Raw genomic sequence first — 20,461 nt, forward strand, 5'->3', positions numbered from 1 at the left:
ACCCCAGAGTAGGTAGTGGGGAGGATTCCTGGTTATTTCTGAGCCGAACAAGGGCTCAGAAACATGGCATGACTTGGCATCACTGTGGATGGTGCCCCAGGGCCCCCCTAGTATCAGCAGCTTGACCCTCCTCTCCTTGCCCTGCCGCTCACCCCAACACACTCAAGGTACACACCAGCCCTCAGAAAGTAGGACTTCCAGCTGTTCACCTCCTCCTGTGTCTCACGGGCCAGCTCCAGCTGCCAATAATCCTTGTAGAGGCCAGGAGTGGTGGCTCACGCCTGTAATCCCAGCACTTTGGGAGGCCAAGGCAGGCGGATCATGAGGTCAGGAGATTGAGACCATCCTGGCTAACACGGTGAAACTCCGTCTCTACTAAAAATACAAAAAATTAGCCGGGTGTGGTGGCCGGCGCCTGTAGTCCCAGCTACTTGGGAGGCTGAGGCAGGAGAATGGTGTGAACCTGGGAGGCAGAGGTTGCAGTGAGCCGAGATTGTGCCACTGCACTCCAGCCTGGGCGACAGAGCAAGACTCCATCTCAAAAAGGAAAAAAAAAAATCCTTGTAGACATTCCTGCAAGACAGGGCAGGCAGTGAGGGCAGATGGGCAAAGCCACACCCTCCCTGGGGGTTAAGGGCATGCCTGGACTTTGGGGTCATCACATCTGAGTCAAGTCCTGGCTTGCTCATTTCCCAGCTGTGTGATTCTGGGCAAATCCCTTCCTTTCAGCCTCAGTTTCCTGATTGGGAAGATGGGTTAATAATAATTCCTGCCTTGTTATGGTTTGGCCGTGTCCCTATCCAAATCTCAACTTGAATTGTATCTCTCAGAATTCCACTTATTGTGGGAGGGACCCAGGGAGAGGTAATTGAATCATGGGGGCTGGTCTTTCCTGTGCTATTCTCATGATAGTGAATAAGTCTCATGAGATCTGATGGGTTTTTCAGGGGTTTCTGCTTTTGCTTCTCTTTTTCTCCTGCTGCTGCCAATGTAAGAAGTGCCTTTCGCCTCCCATCATGATTCTGAGGCCTCCCCAGCCATGTGGAACTGTAAGTCCAATTAAACCTCTTTTTCTTCCCAGTCTTGGGTATGTTTTCATTGGAAGTGTGAAAATGGACTAATACAGTAAATTGGTACCAGTAGAGTGGGGCATTGCTGAAAAGATACCTGAAAATGTGGAAGTAGCTTTGGAACTAGGTAACAGGCAAAGGTTGGAACAATTTGGAGGGCTCAGAAGAAGGCAGAAAAACGTGGGAAAGTTTGGAACTTCCTAGAGACTTGTTGAATGGCTTTGCCCCGAATGCTGATAGTGATACGGACAATAAGATCCAGGCTAAGGTGGTCTCAGATGGTGACAAGGAACTTGTTGGGAAGTGGAGCAAAGATGATTCTTGTTATGTTTTAGCAAAGAGACTGGTGGCATTTTGCCCCTGCCCTAGAGATTTGTGGAATTTTGAACTTGAGAGAGAAGAGTTAGGGTAATCTGGCTGAAGAAATTTCTAAGTAGCAAAGCATTTAAGAGGTGACTTGGGTACTGTTGGCATTCAGTTTTATAAGGGAAGCAGGGCATAAGTTTGGAAAATTTGCAGCCCGACTATGTGGTAGAAAAGAAAAACCCATTTTCTGGGGAAAAATTCAAGCCAGCTGCAGAAATTTGCATAAGTAGCAAGGAGCCTAATGTTAATCCCCAAGACCATGTGGAAAATGTCTCCAGGCTATGTCAGAGACCTTCACAGCAGACCCTTCCATCACAGGCCCAGAGGCCCAGGAGGAAAAAGTGGTTTTGTGGGCCAGGGCCAGGGACCCTGTGCTGTGTGCAGCCTAGGGTTTTGGTGCCGTATGTCCCAGCCACTTAGCCGTGGCTGAAAGGGGCCAACGTACAGCTCAGGCTGTGGCTTCAGAGGGTGGAAGCCCCAAGCCTTGGCAGCTTCCATGTGGTGTTGAGTCTGTGAGTGCATAGAAGTTAAGAATTGAGGTTTGGGAACCTCCACCTAGATTTCAGAAGATGTATGGAAATGCCTGGATGCCCAGGCAAAAGTTTGCTGCCAGGGCCTTCATGGAGAACCTCTGCTAGGGCAGTGCAGAAGGGAAATGTGGGGTCAGAGCCCCCCCCCCCAGAGTCCCTCCTGGGCACTGCCTAGTGGAGCTGTGAGAAGAGGACCACTATCCTCCAGACCCCAGAATGATAGATCCACTGACAGCTTGCACCATGTGCCTGGAAAAGCCACAGCACTCAATGCCAGCCTTTGAAAACAGCTGGGAGGGAGGCTGTACCCTGCAAAGCCCCAGAGGTGGAGCTGCCCAAGACCATGGGAACCCAATTCTTGCATCAATGTGACCTGGATGTGAGATAAAGGAGATAATTTTGGTGCTTTAAAATTTGACTGTCCCACTGGATTTTGGACTTGCATGGGCCTTGTAATCCCTTTGTTTTGGTCAGTTTCTCCCATTTGGAACAACTGTATTTACCCAACACCTGTACCCTCATTGTATCTAGGAAGTAACTAGTTTGTTTTTGATTTTACAAGCTCATAGGTGAAAGAGACTTCCCTTGTCTCAGATGAGACTTTGGACTGTGGACTTTTTGGGTTAATGCTGAAATGAGTTAAGATTTTGGAGGACTGTTGGGAAGGCATGATTGGTTTTGAAATATGAGGACATGAGATTTGGAGGGGCCAGGGGTGGAATGATATGGTTTGGCTGTGTCCCCACCCAAATCTCAACTTGAATTGTATCTCCTAGAATTCCCACATGTTGTGGGAGGGACCCAGGACGTGGTAACTGAATCATGGGAGCTGGTCTTTCCCGTGCTATTCTCATGATAGCGAATAAGTCTCATGAGATCTGATGAGTTTATTGAGGTTTCTGCTTTTGCTTCTATCTCATTTTCTCCTGCCACCACCATGTAAGAAGTGCCTTCCGCCTCCCGCCATGATTCTGAGGCCTCCCCAGCCATGTGGAGCTATAAGTCCAATTAAACCTCTTTTTCTCCCCAGTCTCAGGTATGTTTTCATGAGCAGTGTGAAAACAGACTAATACATGCCTCCTCAGGTCACTGTGAGGATTTAGTGAAACATTATCCTAAAAAAAATAAGTTAAAAGTCTTGCATAAATATGACAAGCTTATAAAAATTAACAGAAGCATTATATTAGAATTTCTAAAGTCATTTCCATTGAAATCAAGAATAAGAAAAACATGCTGCTTTCCCCAATGTTAGTCAACATTATTTAAAATGTTTAGCTAATCAAACTGAAAAAAAAGAAAACAATTGGTATGTATATTGTACAAAAAAGGTAAAATTGCATATTTTTGTATATAATAGAGAACAGAGAAAATCTAATATTTTAATAAAATAAATACAATAAATAATTTAATAAAATATCTCAAATCAAGATATATGGTACATAAAAATCATTAGCCTTTCTCAATATGAAGAATAACTAGTCATGGATATAAATTTATTTTTTAAATAACACATAAAAGCATTATATATTGCTTAGGAATATATATAAAACTATTATCTATTATTTAGAAATGCAAAAATACATTTAAGAAATGTTTAAATGTCTGGGAATTATACACACTGGCTTCTAGACACTAGTCATATATCTAGAAAGGGGGAAGATGAAAGAATGTCATCATATTCTATAAATATGTCAAAATGTTGAAATCTAGTAAGTATGAGAAGAGGGTACATGTTGCCTGTAATTTTTTTTATATTTCTCTGTATATTTGAAATATTTAATAATACAATTTTAAATTTGAAATATCTTCTCTAAAATCATGATAAGGATGGGCGCGGTGGCTCACACCTGCAATCCCAGCACTTTGGGAGGCCGAGGTGGGTGGATCACCTTAGGTCAGAAGTTTGAGACCAGCTTGACCAATATGGTAAAACCTGTCTCTACTGAAACTACAAAAATTAGCCAGGTGTGGTGGCATGCACCTATAGTCCCAACTACTTGGGAGGCTGAGGCAGGAGAATTGCTTGAACTCGAGAGGCAGAGATTGCAGTGAGTCGAGATTGTACCACTGCACTGCAGCCTGGGAGACAGAGCAAGACTCCATCTCAAAAAAAAAAAAAAAAATTGGCTGGGCACGGTGGCTCACGCCTGTAATCCCAGCACTTTGGGAGGCCTAGGCAGGCAGATCACAATGTCAGGAGATCGAGACCATCCTGGCTAACATGGTGAAACTCCGTATCTAATAAAAATACAAAAAAATTAGCCAGGCATGGTGGTGGGCACCTGTAGTCCTAGCTACTCGGGAGGCTGAGGCAGGAGAATGGCCATGAACCCGGGAGGTGGAGCTTGCAGTGAGCTGAGATCATGCCGCTACACTCCAGCCTGGGTGACAGAGCGAGACTCCATCTCAAGAAAAAAAAAAAATAAATAAAAATAAAAATCATGATTAAAAACAATAGGCTGGGCACGGTGGCTCACACCTGTAATCCTAGCACTTTGGGAGGCCAAGGCGGGCAGATTGCCTGAGCTCAGGAGTTTGAAACCAGCCTGGGCAACGTGGTGAAACCCCGTCTGTACTAAAATACAAACAAACAGACAAACAAAAAATGAAAACAACAACAACAATAATGGCTAAGAATGTTTGTATATGAAGTCATTTTTAAAGACAGAAAACAAGATCTAAGCAAGTGGAGAGACATGCCAGTACTCCAGAAAGGATAGTGTTAATGTTAATTCTTAGAAAAATTAATGTAGAACTATGATGCAATTCCCATTAGAATCACAGTGAATTATGTCTTGGTCCATTGTGGCTGCTGTAACAAAATACTATAGACTGGATAGCTACTAAACAACATAAACTGACTTTTCCTAATTTTGAAGGCTGGGAAGTCCAAGATCAAGGCACAGGCAGGTCAGTGTCCGGTGAGAGCCCATTTCATTGTTTATTTACGGTGCCTTCTTGTTATGCCCTCAATGGGGGAAGGGACAAGGAAGCTCCCTTGGGCCTCTTTTATAAGGGGACTAATCCTGTTTATGGGAGCTCTGCCCTCACGACCTAGTTACCTCCCAAAAGCTCTACCTTTTAATACTGTCAACCTTGGGGGTTAGGGTTTCAACACAGGAATTTGGGGAGGGCACGAACATTCAAACCATAGCAAGTCATTTTACAAAAACTACATGAAATGAATGTAAAGTTCAAATGAAAAAATAAATGAGTGTCCAAGAATAGGCAAGAAAACTATGAAAATAAAAAATAGAAACAGGGAGAATTGCCCTACCAAATATTAACCTAACATTATAAAGTCACTATAATCAAAACAACATTAAAAGATGAATAAAAATGTATCTGTGGATCAGAAATTGATCCCCAAATCAATGTAAGTATATATAAGAACATAAAATATGGACAGGGTACTATTTCAATGCAGTGGGAAAAGGTTAATTTTTTAAATATAAACTGGCCGTCAATCTAGAAGAAAACAAAACTAAATCCACTATCTCATGCCATTCACAAAAATAAGGTTCTGACAGTTTAGAAATTTAAATACAAGGAACAAAGAATATGAACATGCAATGCACAGGAGAGAAACATGTGTTTTATAATATTATGAAAATACACTCAGTGTCATTAGAACTCAGGAATAAGCAAGCTGAATAGTTTGTGGTTTTACCAATAACTTGGAATATGATGTAGCTTTAAAAAATATTGATCCAGAGTCTCACTTACTGAGACAGAGAGATGAAAAAAATCACACAGCTGAAGTGTGATTTTTTTTATCAATCATAAAACACACTATACATGAATATAGCAATTTTTATAGGTCTGTACAAGCATAAGGATGTGGACCAAGGTACATCAAGCTATTACCATTATTTATTTATGGTGTGAGGATGGAAGGGACTGGAAGAAAGTTATTAATGAATACTTATTATATATATGTATATATTTCACTTTTTAAAATAAGCAGACTTGCTGATATAATTTAAAAATAATAATTTTAAATATTTAGGCATATTGAGAAAAGAAAACCAAGGGAGGCTTTGCAGACACTGCCACCATCGGGAGCCCTGTACTATCAGCCATGGTTAACCCCACTGTGTTCTTTGACATCGCCGTCGATGGCGAGCCCTTGGGCCACGTCTCCTTCGAGCTGTTTGCAGACAAGTTTCCAAAGACAGCAGAAAACTTTCATGCTCTGAGCACTGGAGAGAAAGGATTTGGTAATAAGGGTTCCTGCTTTCACAGAATTATCAGAGTTTATGTGTCAGGGTGGTGACTTCACATGCCATAATGGCACTAGTGGCAAGTCCATCTATGGGGAGAAATTTGATGATGAGAACTTCATCCTAAAGCATACAGGTCCTGGCATCTTGTCCATGGCAAATGCTGGATCCAATATAAATGGTTCCCAGTTTTTCATCTGCACTGCCAAGACTGAGTGGTGGATGGCAAGCATGTGGTCTTTGGCAAGGTGAAAGAAGGCATGAATATTGTGGAGGCCACGGAGCGCTTTGGGTCCAGGAATGGCAAGACCAGGAAGATCACCATTGCTGACTGTGGACAACTCTAATAAGGTTGACTTTTGTTTTATCTTAACCACCAGGCCGTTCCTTCTGTAGCTCAGGACAGCACCCTCCACCCCATTTACTCGCAGTATCCTAGAATCTTTGTGCTCTCGCTGCAGTTCCCTTCCATGCCTAGCTGGACTGCAGAGTTGAGTTTATGATTATGAAATAAAAACTAAATAACCAAAAAAAAAAAAGAAAGAAAAACAAGGGAAAAAATGAATTGGACTTATGAGGTATAATGGCTATTATCCTAGAGTGGTGGTAGAAGAAAGGAGAGGATGGAGAGAGATTAAATAAATTAGTTGTTTATTGAAACTTTTTTTTTTGAGATGGAGTCTCACTCTGTCACCCAGGTTGGAGTGCAGTGGTGTGATCTTGGCTCACTGCAAACTCCGCCTCCTGGGTTCAAGCCATTCTCCTGCCTCAGTCTCCTGAGTAGCTGGGACTACAGGCACCTGCCACCATGCCAAACTACTTTTATGTATTTGTATTATTATTTTTTGAGACAGAGTCTCGCTCTGTTACCCAGGCTGGAGTACAGTGGCGCGATCTCGGCTCACTGCAAGCTCCGCCTCCCGGGTTCACACCATTCTCCTGCCTCAGCCTCCCAAGTAGCTGGGACTACAGGTGCCCTCCACCACGCCTGGCTAATTTTTTTTGTATTTTTAGTAGAGACGGGGTTTCACCATGTTAGCCAGGATGGTCTCGATCTCCTGACCTCGTGATCTGCCCGCCTCGGCCTCCCAAAGTGCTGGGATTACAGGTGTGAGCCACCGCACCCAGCCACTTTTTTGTATTTTTAGTAGAGACAGGGTTTCACCATGTTGGCCAGGCTGGTCTTGAACTCCTGACCTCAGGTGATCTGCCCACCTCCGCCTCCCAAAGTGCTGGGATTACAGGCATGAGCCACTGCGCCCAGCCTGAAACTTGTCAAGCACAGGCAGAGTTCCTGGGGCCCAGAGGGATACACGAAATATAAGGCACAGACCTTACTCTCTATTGGCATAAAGTCTGATCGTGGATGAAATTAAAACACTTGAAACCATTTATATATAATGACGCAAGCCCCTCCAAAACTGTCAGGTCATAGAATGGATGTATCAGTTTGCTTTACCATTCACCTATTGGGGAGTATTTGGTTGTTTCCAGTTTGGGGCTATTACAAATAAATCTGCCATGAACAATCATGTATAAGTTTTTGTGCAGACATCAGTTTTATTTTCTGGTACAAATGCCCAGACGCAATTGCTAGGTCATATATTGAGGTGTATGTTTAATTAAAGAAGCTGCCAAACTATTTTCTAGAGTGTCTGTACCATTTTATATTCCCACCAGCGATGTATGAGTTAGTTTTGTCTGCATCCTCGCCATTATTTGATACTATCACTATGCTTGATTTGAGCTGTTCTAATAGATCTGTAGTGATATCTTACTGTGGTTTTAATTTGCATTTCCCCAGTGGTTAGTGTTGAAGATCTATTCCTGTGCTTTAAGTCAACTCATTTTTAAAACCTAAATAAATGTATTTAAAAAGGAAACTTTTGCTTTAGGAGGCCAAGGCAGGTGAATTGCTCAAGCTGAGGAGTTCACGACCAGCCTGAGCAACATGGTGAAACTCCATCTCTACAAAAAGTACAAAAACATCCAGGCATGGTAGCGTGCACCTATGGTTTCAGCTACTTGGGAAGTGAGGCAGGAGGATTGCTTGAGCCTGGGAGGTCGAGGCTGCCGTGAGCCATGATTGCAGGATTGCACCATTATACTACAGCCTGGGTGTCACGGCAAAACCCTGCCTGAAATAAATGAATAAAAGGAAACTTGTGGTTAGTGGTTCTCAAAGTGTGGTCCCTGAGCCAGCAGCATCAGCATCACCATCAGCTGAGAACTTGTTAGAAATGCAGATTCTCAGGCACCACCCCAGACCTCCTGAATCAGAACTTCTGAGGCGTGGGTTCAGTGATCTGTGGTTTAACAAGCCCTCCCGGTGAGAATCGGTCTCATTTACTACTGATAGAAGGTAATGGTAAAAATCAATTCATCCGCATATCGCCTAAAATCCTCTTGTGGGCCCCAGGTTGGCACAGCACACTTTTGGGCAGGAGCCCCACTCACAGAGGCTGTGACAAGAATGCTCCTGCCCCTGGGGTTGTGCAGTGATAGCTCACACAGCTCCACGTGGCAGTTCTGAGTTTGGGAAGTGCTGATGTAGTCCTACTACAGCCCTTCCTGCCCTTCACTGGATAGAGAAAATCCAGGCTCTGAGGAGGGCGAGACTTGCCCAAGGTCACCCAGCAACATGGTCAGTCTCCTTTCCCAGGGCCCTCACAATGCCTGGCCTGTTTAAAGCCTGCCTCTATTCACTGCTGAGTGAAAAATCCAGCTCCAAAGTAGAATATGGGGAAGGATAGTATCTTGTCCAGTTTATGTTTATAGCTGCAGATACATGAGAAAAAAAGTCTGAAAATACTGTTGAAGCAGTTATTTGGGGAGAGAAGGGGTTTGCTGGTTTTTTGTGTTTTTAACTTTTCTATATCTCATAATTTTTATCACAATAATGTTTAGTTACATAATCAAAATGTATTAAATATAATATTAAAAATCGACATGAAGCCTGATCTAGCCACGGTCTATCGTTGGCAGAGTCAGGAAGCCTTCCAGATAGAGCAGGCCCTGCACCTGCCCCAGGTCACACCCTTACCCCATGGTGGCTTCCACGTCCATACCCACGAGCATCTCCTGTGGGTGAGGCCCTCCCCTGCATCCAGCCCTGGGCACCCCCTAGCCCAGAGGGCACCTCATGGTCTGAGAGTCCACCTGTCTGTCTCTAAAGAGAGGAAAGCTCCTTGGGACATGTATTCTGCTTGATGTATCACCCCTGGCCTGGTACAGAAAGGTGGACAGTGGGTATTTGGTGAATAAATGAATGAATGATTAGAACAAGTCCCCAAAATGGTGATTTCCTGAGGCCCTTCTCCAGCTTGCCCAGGTGGAACCAGTTCCACTTTTCACAGGAAAGCCAGGTGTGAGGAGTGGGGCAGGTATGTGTGAATGGCCAGGTTCTCGAAGGCTGGATGGATACAGAGCTTATGGCAGGTCTGGGGTTGGCAGTGCTGCTGTGGGAGCCTGTAGGAGGGCTCGTCTTTGGAACCCCCCAGGGTATCCTGGTGCCCTCAGCTGCTGCATGGTGTGAGAAGGCCTGGCTTGTGGGGATGCACAGGGTCTTGTTTGGATTGGCCACCTGGTCCAGCCCAGGGAGCTATGCTTCCGGCCCCTCAGGGAAAACTCACTTTTGATGTGTAACAACAGCTGCAGGCAAGGGGAGGTAGAGGTGTGCTGGGCCTCGGCCTTAGAAGCCAGAAGCCAGTTCATGCCCCTACGTGGGAAAAGGATGATATACGTGGGAAAGGGATGGGGCCTTGGCTAGCTCTAGGGTCCTGGGTTATGGTCAGAACCATATGGACTTATATGAGTCACTTATGGACTCAGTGACTTGGGCTGACCCAGCCCCTCCCTGAGCCTCATCAGTGAAACCAGGACGGGGCCAGGGCTCTCAACGCCTCCCAGCTCCAACCTCTGGCTTTCTCCCAGGAGGGCAGGAGATCAGACAGAGGTAACCTGGGCTCCCCTGTTTACGTCAACCTCCTTGTGAAGCCTCCCTCTTTCTGCCTGTGAGGTGGGTGGGGCCAGAAGGAGAGGCATTCACCTGTGGGTCTCTGACTTCTCTGCCCAGGTGTGCCTGGAGAGCCTGGTCTATACCCGGTGCTTTGCTACACCCCACAGCCTGGCCAAAGCCTCCCTGCCTCCAGAGCAGCCCTGGCCCAGGGAAGAAGCTGGTCTCTGCATTGAATGACAGGTAGAAAATTAAAGTGGGGATGACAGCTCTGGAAAGGAGTCAAGGAGGAGGTGCCTTCCCAAGGACACAGAGGGTTTTTCCAGAATGGAACTTGACTGGTGTGGGCAAACATCAGGAGGTGGGAAGGGTGGCTCCCTCTGCGGGAGCTGGGGCAACTTGCCTGGGCCAAATGGTGGTAGGTTGTGGGTAGGGCAGGCAGAGCTGGGGTGCTCAGAGCCTGGGTTCTCTGTCCTTGCAGAGGACTGGAATTCAAAACAAGTGTCCCCTGCCCTGTGGCTGGGGGACATCCTCTACTTCCAAGCCCAGACATACACCAGCTGCCACAAGCCCCTGAGGCTCTTCAGAGGACCAATGGGCAGCCACACCCACGCTGGGCCAGCCTGCTGGGCCCACCTGCACCCTGGTCAGAGCCCATGACTGAGGGGACTCTCTGGGGACAATGGGGGCAGTCCCATGCTGCCCTCTTACAGGTGGATCAGTCCCTGGGATCTGGTGTTGGGCTGGGGTGGGCTGAGGCTGTTCTCTGCCAGGGTGCCTGGTGGACAGCAGGTAGAGCAACTTGTCCTTGGCTTTCCTGGACCCCAGGACACAGCTGAACACCGCACTTTACCCTGGATGTCTTCAGATTCTCAGGGGACCCTGGGAAGGAAGAGGGGGATGCCCCAGCAGGAGGCCAGGGCCCTGGGCTATGCTTGCTCCCCCCAGTCTCTCCAGCAGGCACCTCCTCTCCACATCAACATCACCCGATTCCTGAAGGCCTGGGCTACTGACAAGAGCCCCAAAACCCTCACCAAGGCCTGTTCTTGTATCAGAGCAACTAGTATGAGTTCAGAGCTGAAGGGGGCGGAGAGAAAACTCAGGGCTCTGTAAGAGTTCTCAGCTCCCTACTGTGGTGGGCCCCGTAGAAGTCCCCCCAGAAATCTGCAGCTGCTGTAAGTCACTGGGAGGAAGCTACAGCAGACATGTGTTTCCCAGCCTGGTAGATGCAGAGGGGTGTCCGGGCCCCGAGTGGGAGGCCCAAACACAGCCTTGGATATGGCAGTGCAGGATTCTAGCCAGCTCTGGGGCCCTGGGCAAGTCATTTAACCTCTCAGAACCCCATTCCTGGTCATCATGGGGCTCTTGTGTGGATGTAAAGAACCCCCCTGGCCACTTATGTCCCATCAGTGGAAGCCTAGCATGGGTGGAGACCCCCGAGACTGAACTCAGTGGTGGGATCCAGCCTGCCCAGCTCTCCTACATAGAGCCCAGAGCCAGGAGGATGGGCTTCCTGGAGAAGCAGGCACTCCTGTGGGCTGGAGAGCATGAGCAGGGGTCCCCTTGGGGAGGTGGAAGAGGCTGCGGTCAGTGAAGGCCATAATGAGGCAGAGCTTGGGCAAAAAAGGCATGATGATCGGGGGATCTGAGACCCAACAGAGACTGGACTGAGGACACTGTGGCCACCTCCTCCAGGTGTCGCTCAGGAGGTGGAAGCTGAGCTAGGGCTGGGCCCCCTTGTTCTGAGTAACGCCTCACCAGTCTTGGAAGCTGTACCCAAGGTGGCTTCATGTAAGGGTGCATCTGAGCACTCTTTTTGAGATGGGGTCTTCCTCTGTCATTCAGGCTGCAATTCAGTGGCACAATCATAGCTCACTGCAGCCTCAAACTCCTGGGCTCAAGTGATCCTCCCACCTCAGCCTCACAAAGTATTGTAATTATAGGCCTGAGCTACGGAGCCTGGTTTAAAATCTTAATAAATATCTCCTCCTGGTCTGCTTCCCTGGCTGACACACATGCTGGCATCTTGCGCCTAGACAGACATGTCTCTGGACTTGGTTCCATTTGTTCTGTCGGGCTTCTCTCTCTCAATGACTGCACATTACAGTATGTGGCTATTCTTACACATTTCTGTATAGAACTGAGGGTTAGTATATTAACGTCAAAGTTCTACTGGTTTTTCAAGGCTGGGTGGAAAGTTTGGGTAAATTTAGGAGTGGGCATCTTGACAATATAGGCTTTTCTTCCAGGAACGGTGATTCTGGGACGCAGGTTTTGCACATTCTGGTTTATTGCTTGACTCGCTGCCACAGAGGGATGGCACTGCTCCACATGCCATGCCCAACAGATGTCCCACCTTATCTTTCTAAATCAAGCTGAATGTTTTCAGCTGACAGGATATCACGAGTGCTGCGGGGACTCACTCCCCTCAACCCGAGATGAAGTGAGGTGGAGACTATGGAGCAGATCCGTGCTGAGTGCATTTGCCCTTCCTGACCTGCACTGCTGCTGGCTGGGGCTGTGTCTGAGCTGTCAGAGGGCATCGATTTGGGGATGGGGTGGGGGGCAGTGCTGGAGAGATGCCCCTCACCTTCCTCAGCTCCTCCTGTCCAGCCGACACTTGGCCACCAAGGCCCCTGACTTCCAGGCCCCAGTCACCACTAACAGGGTGCTGCATGGGAACAAAGTGTAGGCCCAGAACCTGGAGTTCAGGTCACTCCTCCTTCCAGTCGAAGCCTCTGCCCCTCCCAGGTGATTCCAGCCTCGTTCCTCCATGGGCCAAATATCCTAAACAAAGGCCTGGACAGGGGGTCTTTATCTGACTGCCCAGAAAACACACGCAGAAAGGCTCTGCATGCCCCCTGTGGCCTGCCAGGGGTAAGAGCCTGCCCGTCAAAATGCACAGTCCTGGTTCTTGCAGGGAGTTGAGGAGGGGAGGAAGAAACAAAGGTCCATCTCATTCTTTCAGCGGGAACCTAAACTTGGGAAAGCCAGACGCAGTACATTTCTTAATCCTGATACTTTTATAACTGGTTACAGCTGGGTCACACGCACAACTGTTTTCCAACATCTTTCAACAGGCCACATAACATCCTGTAACTTCTTTTTTTAAAATTTTTATTTCATAAGGCCAGGGGCAGTGGCTCATGTAATCTCAACACTTTCGGAGGCTGAGGCAGGAAGACTGCTTGAGGCCAGGAGTTCGAGACCAGCCTGGGCAACACAGCAAGCCCCTGTATGCAACAGAGAAAAACCCTGTCTCAAAATTTTTTTAAGAGTACAGTGGCTTGATCACAGCTCACCGTAGCCTCCAGCTCCCGGGCTCAAGCGATACTCCCACCTCAGCAGCTGGGACTATCAGAGCGCACCCCCACATCTGGCTGATTTTTAAATTTTTGGTAGAGATGCGGTCTCACTATGTTGCCCAAGCTGGTCTTGAACTTCTGGCCTCAAGAGATCCTGCCAATGTGACCTCACAATGCACTGGGGTTACAGGCATGAGCCACCATGCAGCCCCTGCAAAATCTAACTGTCCTTCAGGTGCTTCTTTTGGACCTCCTAGCTAGACTGTCATTGGCAAATGCCAGTTTATTATTTTCCCACATTTATGTTAATGGATTTCCCATGTTTTATTTGTCTAGACTAGGGTTTCTCCACAGCAGCACTATTGATGTTTAGGGCTGGATAATTCTCTGTTCTGGAGCTGTTTGCACCTCGCAGGATGTTTAGCAGCATCCCCAGCCTCCGCCTGCTACATGCCAGTAGCACTCCTCAGTGTGACAGCCAAAATGATTTCAGATATTGTCAAATATCCCCAGGGCGGCAAAATCACCTCCAGTTGAGAACTGCCGACCTAAAACCCTCTGGAACAATGTTAGATCATGGTAATGATAGCACATACTGCTCCTGACCTTAATGGGAATACCTCTAGCATCAAAGTATAGTAGTACCTGTATACTACTGTCTGGGCTGTTATTAGTACACTGTATTAGTCCATTCTCATGCTGCTATGAAGAAATACCCAAGACTGGGTAATTTATAAAGAAAAGAGGTTTAAATTGACTCACAGTTCTGCATGGCCGGGGAGGCCTCAGGAAACTTACAATTATGGCAGAAGACACCTCTTCCCAGGGCAGCAGGAGAGAGAAGGAGAGCCGAGCAAAGGAGAAAACCTGCTATAAAACCATCAGATCTCGTGAGAACTCACTCACTATCACAAGAACAGCGCAGGAGAAACCACCCCCATGATTCAATTATCTCCACCTGGTCCCACCCTTGACAGGTGGGGATTATTGCAATTCAAGGTGAGATTTGGATGGGGACACACAGCCAAACCATATTATATCCTTTATATTAGCATACTGTATCAAAGTATACTTTTCTTTATTTCTTTCTTTTTAAAATTTGAGACAGAGTCTCGGTCTGGCTCTGGCTGGAGTGCAGTGGCACGATCTCAGCTCATGGCAACTTCTGCCTCCCGGGTTCAAGCAATTCTTGTGCCTCAGCCTCCCAATTAGCTGGAACTACAGGTGTGTGCCACCACACCCAGCTAATTTTGATTTCTTTTGAGTATACATGGGGTTCGACATGTTGCCTAGGCTGGTGTCAAACTCCTGGCCTCAAGTGATACCACCACTTTGGCTTCCCGAAGTGCTGGGATTCCAGGTGTGAGCCACTGCACCCACCCTGAAGTATAATTTTCACAATGCGAAAAGCTTGACTTTCATACAAATAATGAAGGAATATGTATAAGATATTTTAATTTACAAGGGAGTCAGCAACACAGTGAAGCTAGTTAAAGGAGCATTTTGAGAGACAGTGTCTATAGTGCTCCAGGAAGTGCATTCTGAAATGCATTCTGAGATAGAGACAAAACTTGTTAATATCTTGTAGGGAGGCCAGGCATGGTAGCTCATGCCTGTAATCGCAGCACTTTGGGAGGCCGAGGTGGGTGGATCACCTGAGGTCAGGAGTTCAAGACCAGCCTGGCCAACATGGTGAAACCCTGTCTCTACTAAAAATACAAAAATTAGCCAGGCACAGTGGTGGGTGCTTGTAGTCCCAGCTACTTGGGAGGCTGAGGCAGGAGAATCACTTGAACCTGGGAGGTAGAGGCTGCAGTGAGCTGACTCAAAAAAAAAAATTGTATTGGGAAATAAAACTGTCATCCTTGGGAATTATCTTTTCCACTGCACAGAAATCTGTAAGTTAACATATATACATATTCTCCAGTATATTCATAACATATTCTCTAGTATATTTCCCTGTATTTGTGGTTTTCAAAGCATAGTCTCAAATTGGAAGTATCAGCGTCACCTGGGAACATAGACATGCAATGCTCAGGCCCCACCTCAGTCCTATTGAGTTAGAAACTCTGGTGTGGGGCCCAGCAGCCCGTTTCACAAGCCCTGCAGGTGGTGATGATGCACTCTAATGTGTGAGAACCACGGCTCTAAATAGTCAAATCATCTTTAATTGTAAAACAAGTATCTGTGAAATAATGCTCCAGTATGACATTAAAATGCTCCAGCACGCCACCCACTTTATTTCTGAATTTAAATACTTTGTCTGTCTGATGTTAAATTTGCTGTTTTGTTTTTCAAATACTCTTAAGACAGTTTTTCATCAGTTCCTAATTTTCTCTTTTTAAATAAAAAATGGTTTTCCAAATCGATCCATTTTTCTCTTCTTTAACCTATTGATAGGATGAAATAAAAGTTGAACCATTCTTACGTCTTTTTTTTTTTTTTTTTTTGAGATGGAGTCTCACCCTGTTGCTCAAGCTGACTGAAATGCAGCGGTGCAATCTCGGCTCACTGCAGCCTCCACCTCCCGGGTTCAAGCGATTCTCGTGCCTCAGCCTCCCGAGTAGCTGGGATTACAGGCACCCGCCACCATGCCCAGCTATTTTTTTTTTAAGTAGAGACGGGTTTTGCCATATTGGCCAGGCTGGTCTCCAACTCCTGACCTCAGGTGATCTGCCTGCCTTGGCCTCCCAAAGTGCTAGGATTACAGGCGTGAGCCACCGCACCCAGCCTTTTTTTTTTTTTTTCTGTTTTCCTTTTTTTTTTTTTTTTTGAGATGGTCTCATTCTGTTGCTCAGGCTGGATGGAGTACAGAGGTACCATCATGGCTCACTGCAGCCTCCACATCCCATGCTCAAGAGATCCTCCCACCTCAGCCTCTTAGGTAGCTGCGACGACACGTGTGCACCAGCAGAAGCAGCTAATTTTTTGTAGAGACTAGGGTCTCCCTACGTTGCCCAAGCTGGTCTAGAACTCCTGGGCTCAAGTGATCCACTGGCCTTGATCCCCCAAAGTGCTATGATTAAAGGTCTTATGTTCTTAAAGTTTTTCTTTGACATGGTATAGGATAGTCTAGTAACTTAACACACTGTTGTTTTCAACAGGCTAGTGCTTATGATTTGTAAAAGAACTCTTCAGAAATGAGTTCAATTTTACCATGAATTGGGACATTTTCCATTTCTTTCTATTCCATAGAGCAGTTTACTTGTCATGAGCTCTGTCTTTTGAACACCTGAAAGCCTGCAATAAAACCAGCTGCACCTGGTGCATGGGATCGGCATGGAATTGAGGAGAGAGCTCAAACTACGGTCAGCCCTCTGTATCCTCGGGTTCTGGATCCTTGGATTTGACCAACTGTGCATCAAAAATATTTGGAAAAAGTAAAATAAAAAACAAATTTAAAAATACTTCATACAGCTATTTACAAAGCATTTACGTTGTATTAAGTATTATAGTAATCTAGAGGTGATTTAAAGTCTACGGAAGGATGTGCATAGGTTATATGCAAATACTATGCCATATTATATCAGAGCATCTGTGAATTTTGGTATCTCTGGGGTCCTGGAACCAGTATCCTGAGGTTACTAAGGGACAACTGTATTCAATTTCTTCTCTGGTTATTAGTCTATTCTCTAATGTATTTTTGTTGTTGTTTTGTCTTTTTGTTTTTGCCTCTTCAAGTCAATGTCGGAAACTTAGTTGTTTTAGACAACCCATTAGCTCAGAGCTACCAGTAAGCAGACTACCACTGCAATCTAAGCAACGGATTTTTTTCCCCATCAGACTGGCAAAAAATAAGCATCTATTGATGTTGAAATTGTAGGGAGTTTTCCTGAGCATGTTAATTATGACAGCCCTTTTTGCTAGGCACCTACACAATTCATCAAAATGAAATAAAACACCCATGCACTTGAAGAAGTTATCTGGTTATTTCCTTATCTGGGTGCTGGTTATGTGAGGTCTACAGTTAATGAACACTTATTAAGCTTTATATTTCTAATAGGTACAATTTTCTGCATGTGTAGTAGATTTCGATAGTTTTTAAAATGTCTTTTGCCACAGCCCGCAGCTGTGTATAATGCTATTCGCTTAACAGTGGAAAACATGGCAATGACCTGAATCCCCCTGGCTCCCGGGATCCTACCCCCTTAAGTTAAACAAATGAAATAACTTCCACTGTCTTTCCTAATGCCTTAATTCGGTCCTCAGTTAAACTGGCGGTGGGCGCTGCTTTTTTTCCAGGGAAGGATTCTGGAAGACATAGGAGGAGACGCCAGCATTTCGCCCTCCAGCACCTCCCACGGGCTGTGGTCCGCTTCCGGCCTCACTCGAGCAGGCCCCGCCCTCCCAGAGGCCGTTCGTCCAAGTCACGTGATCGTCGAATCTGTTGACCTGGCGCCACCGGAAAAAGAAATTCCCGGGCCCTGGCTTCTTGGCCTGATGGTGAGGCACCAGAGGTGAAGCGAGGCATGGGCTGCTGGAGCGGGAATGAGGGGGCGACAGTGGCTCCGGAAACGGGGGGAGGGTGTCTTCACTGGCCTCTCCGCAAACACAGTGTGTGCGGGTGTGAGGGCTGCAGGTCTGGTAGAGAAAAGTCCACCGCCACCCCGCTCCTGAGAGGGGGGCAGGAGTGGGGGGCAGGAGTGGGGGGCGGGTAAGACAGAGCAGGCCGGCCGGCTTGTGGAGGGCGAGGCAGGCAGATCCCTTGAGCTCAGGAGTTTGAGACCAGACTGGGCAACATGGCAAAACCCCATCTCTACTAAAAATACAAAAAATTAGCTGGGCATGGTGGCACATGCCTGTAGTCCCAGGTAGTTAGGAGGCTAGGGTGGGAGCACTACTTGAGCCCAGGAAGTAGAGGCTGCAGTGAGCCGAGATCATGATGTCACTGCACTCCAGCCTGGGCAACAGAGTGGGACCCTGTCTCAAAAAATAAAAATGAAGTGGAAGCATCTGTATGCATGATTGAAGTCATGCTTTCCATCTATTTTTTTCCACCTTCCCTTTTTTCTGTCTAAAACATTGTATCTTAAGCTTTTGCCTATGTTATCAAGTACTCATAAGCATTATTTGAATGGTTGTATCATAATCCATTATCTGGACTCATTGTCATTCATCCATCTGCAGTTGCTGGAGATACTGCCCTTTCTGCCACACTCAGTCACCCTTCTGACCTTTCACTGTGTCCAGTTATCTACTAATACCCATACTGGTCATTTAGGACTTAAGAATAGTTATCATAGTTTTTAACATTCCAAAAAGAATGTGTCTTCCTAAAAATAGAATGGCTTGGTGGTTATACTTTTAAAGCAAAATAGACAAAGCCATGTTGAAATTAATGTTTTACTTTCTTCTTGTATCTATTTTCACTTCTCTTGTCATTTTGATGGATAAAGTTTCATTTGGAAGGATTTTTATTTCAAAACAAATAGCATATGACATGAGAAGGGGAACTCTGAAAGGTTCAACTTCCTAGTTTACTAAGTTTGTCACAAAAGCTACTGATAGTCAATCATGATTGGCCTGTATTGAAAGTGAGTTAACATTATGTACAACTTAAGCACTATACTTTCTATCCGATACAGAAAAATAGGTGGTGTGTTTGGAAAAGTGTTGGGCTAGGAGTCAGGAAGCTTGACTGTTAGTCCCAACCCTGCTTCTTGAGCTGAGCACCCCTAGGCAATAATTCAGCAGCTATTTCTTAAATACCTAATGAATTTCAGGCTTTGTGGTTGGGCTGGGAATATAGACATAGATACTGCATTCATGATTCTCCAAGCCTCCCTTCCTCACCCCGGCTCACAGTGAGCTTTCTTATGCATTGTGTAAATTTGTCTCCTAACAGGCCCCAACTCTGTCTCCAGCCTCCTTCCCAGGGCAGTTGTGAGGATCAGATGAGGGAAAATATGTGTGAAAGCAAATTGTAAATTATTTTAAAATGCAATAAAAATATGATCCATGGAAAATTATTTAAAGATCCTTATTAAAATTATTAAAGATCCTTAGAATTTTAAATAAACAGTACATTAGGCCGGGCATTGTGGCTTAGGAGAGCGCTGGGTCAAATCAGTCCCCTCCAGCTACGCATTGCCTGGAGCTGCTCTCCAAGGACCCCTCAGCCACAGAAGGCGCTGGTCCTCCTACAGTGCTGCCCCACCCCCACCACCACAGCCTCCTGTGGCTGCAGTCAGGGGTGCCCTCCTTCAGGCTCTGCTCCTACACCCACTCCTACACAACTACTCTCCCGGCCGGCAGCCCCAGAGACCAGATTGGTTTGGGCCTCTGCCTCCGCAGGCCTGAACCACCATCTCTTCTGCTCCCCAGAAAGCCAGCTCCCAGCAGACAGGCAGCGTTCCCTCTTCATTCCTCAACACAGAGGGCCCCTCACAACCCTCTCAGCAGATGGTAGAGCTCCCCACGCATTCTCTTAAAGAGGCTTCACCGTTGATGGCCACAAGCCCCACCATGACCTCCTCCCAGGGAGTGAATTTTCTTACATGTCTCCCACCAGAGCAGGGACAAAATAAAACATAAAAGCAGCAGCTGTTAAATTATCGTAACATTTCCTACTAGGATCAACTCACGGAGTGGGCAGTGTATTCCATTAGATGGATCAGTGCAGGGGTTAGCAAGCGTTTTCTGTAAAGGGCCCGATGGGAACTCTTTAAGGCTCTGCAGGCCACTGGGTCTCTGTCACCACCTACTCAAACCCTCCCCTGTAGCAAGAAAGCAGCCGTAGGCAACATGTCAACAGATGAGCGTGGCCACATTGCCAGAAACCTTTCTTTATGGACATGGAAGTTTGCATCTCACGTAATTCTCATGTGTCACAAGATACGACTCTACTTTCCATGTTTTCAACCATTTAAACATGTAAAAGCCATTCTTAGCGCGTGGGCCACACAAAAGCAGGCAGCAAGAAATTTGGCCTTTACACCAACAGCAGCTGCCCCCTGGATGGAGCATTAGAGCTTGGGTGTGTGTCCCACTCCAGGGCTTCCAGGAGAGGGGA

The 20,461-nt window shown here is 46.4% G+C and overlaps 1 protein-coding gene and 1 pseudogene across 5 annotated transcripts in view; both read left to right on the forward strand.

Moving 5' to 3' along the window:
* Window positions 1–20,461, forward strand: part of LOC103786168 (uncharacterized) — a 28,314-nt gene that overhangs the window by 1,602 nt on the left and 6,251 nt on the right. For 3 of the 5 annotated variants that reach the window (XR_004666596.3, XR_008621099.2, XR_010109962.1), the window contains exon 2: window positions 17,692–17,892. Coding sequence is in view for 1 of the 5 variants with exons in the window: in XM_055098557.2 (XP_054954532.1) it covers window positions 1,017–1,049; window positions 17,692–17,892 (234 nt within the window). In the remaining 4 variants the exon portion in view is untranslated. Of the gene's footprint in view, window positions 1–995; window positions 1,050–17,691; window positions 17,893–19,294; window positions 19,419–20,461 lie in introns of those variants that run through there. The other 2 variants (XR_008621100.1, XM_055098557.2) reach the window with 2 other exon arrangements.
* Window positions 5,948–7,781, forward strand: LOC100976351 (peptidyl-prolyl cis-trans isomerase A-like; annotated as a pseudogene).

The sequence above is a fragment of the Pan paniscus genome, chromosome 16 (assembly GCF_029289425.2).
Source record: "Pan paniscus chromosome 16, NHGRI_mPanPan1-v2.0_pri, whole genome shotgun sequence".
NCBI lineage: Eukaryota > Metazoa > Chordata > Mammalia > Primates > Hominidae > Pan > Pan paniscus.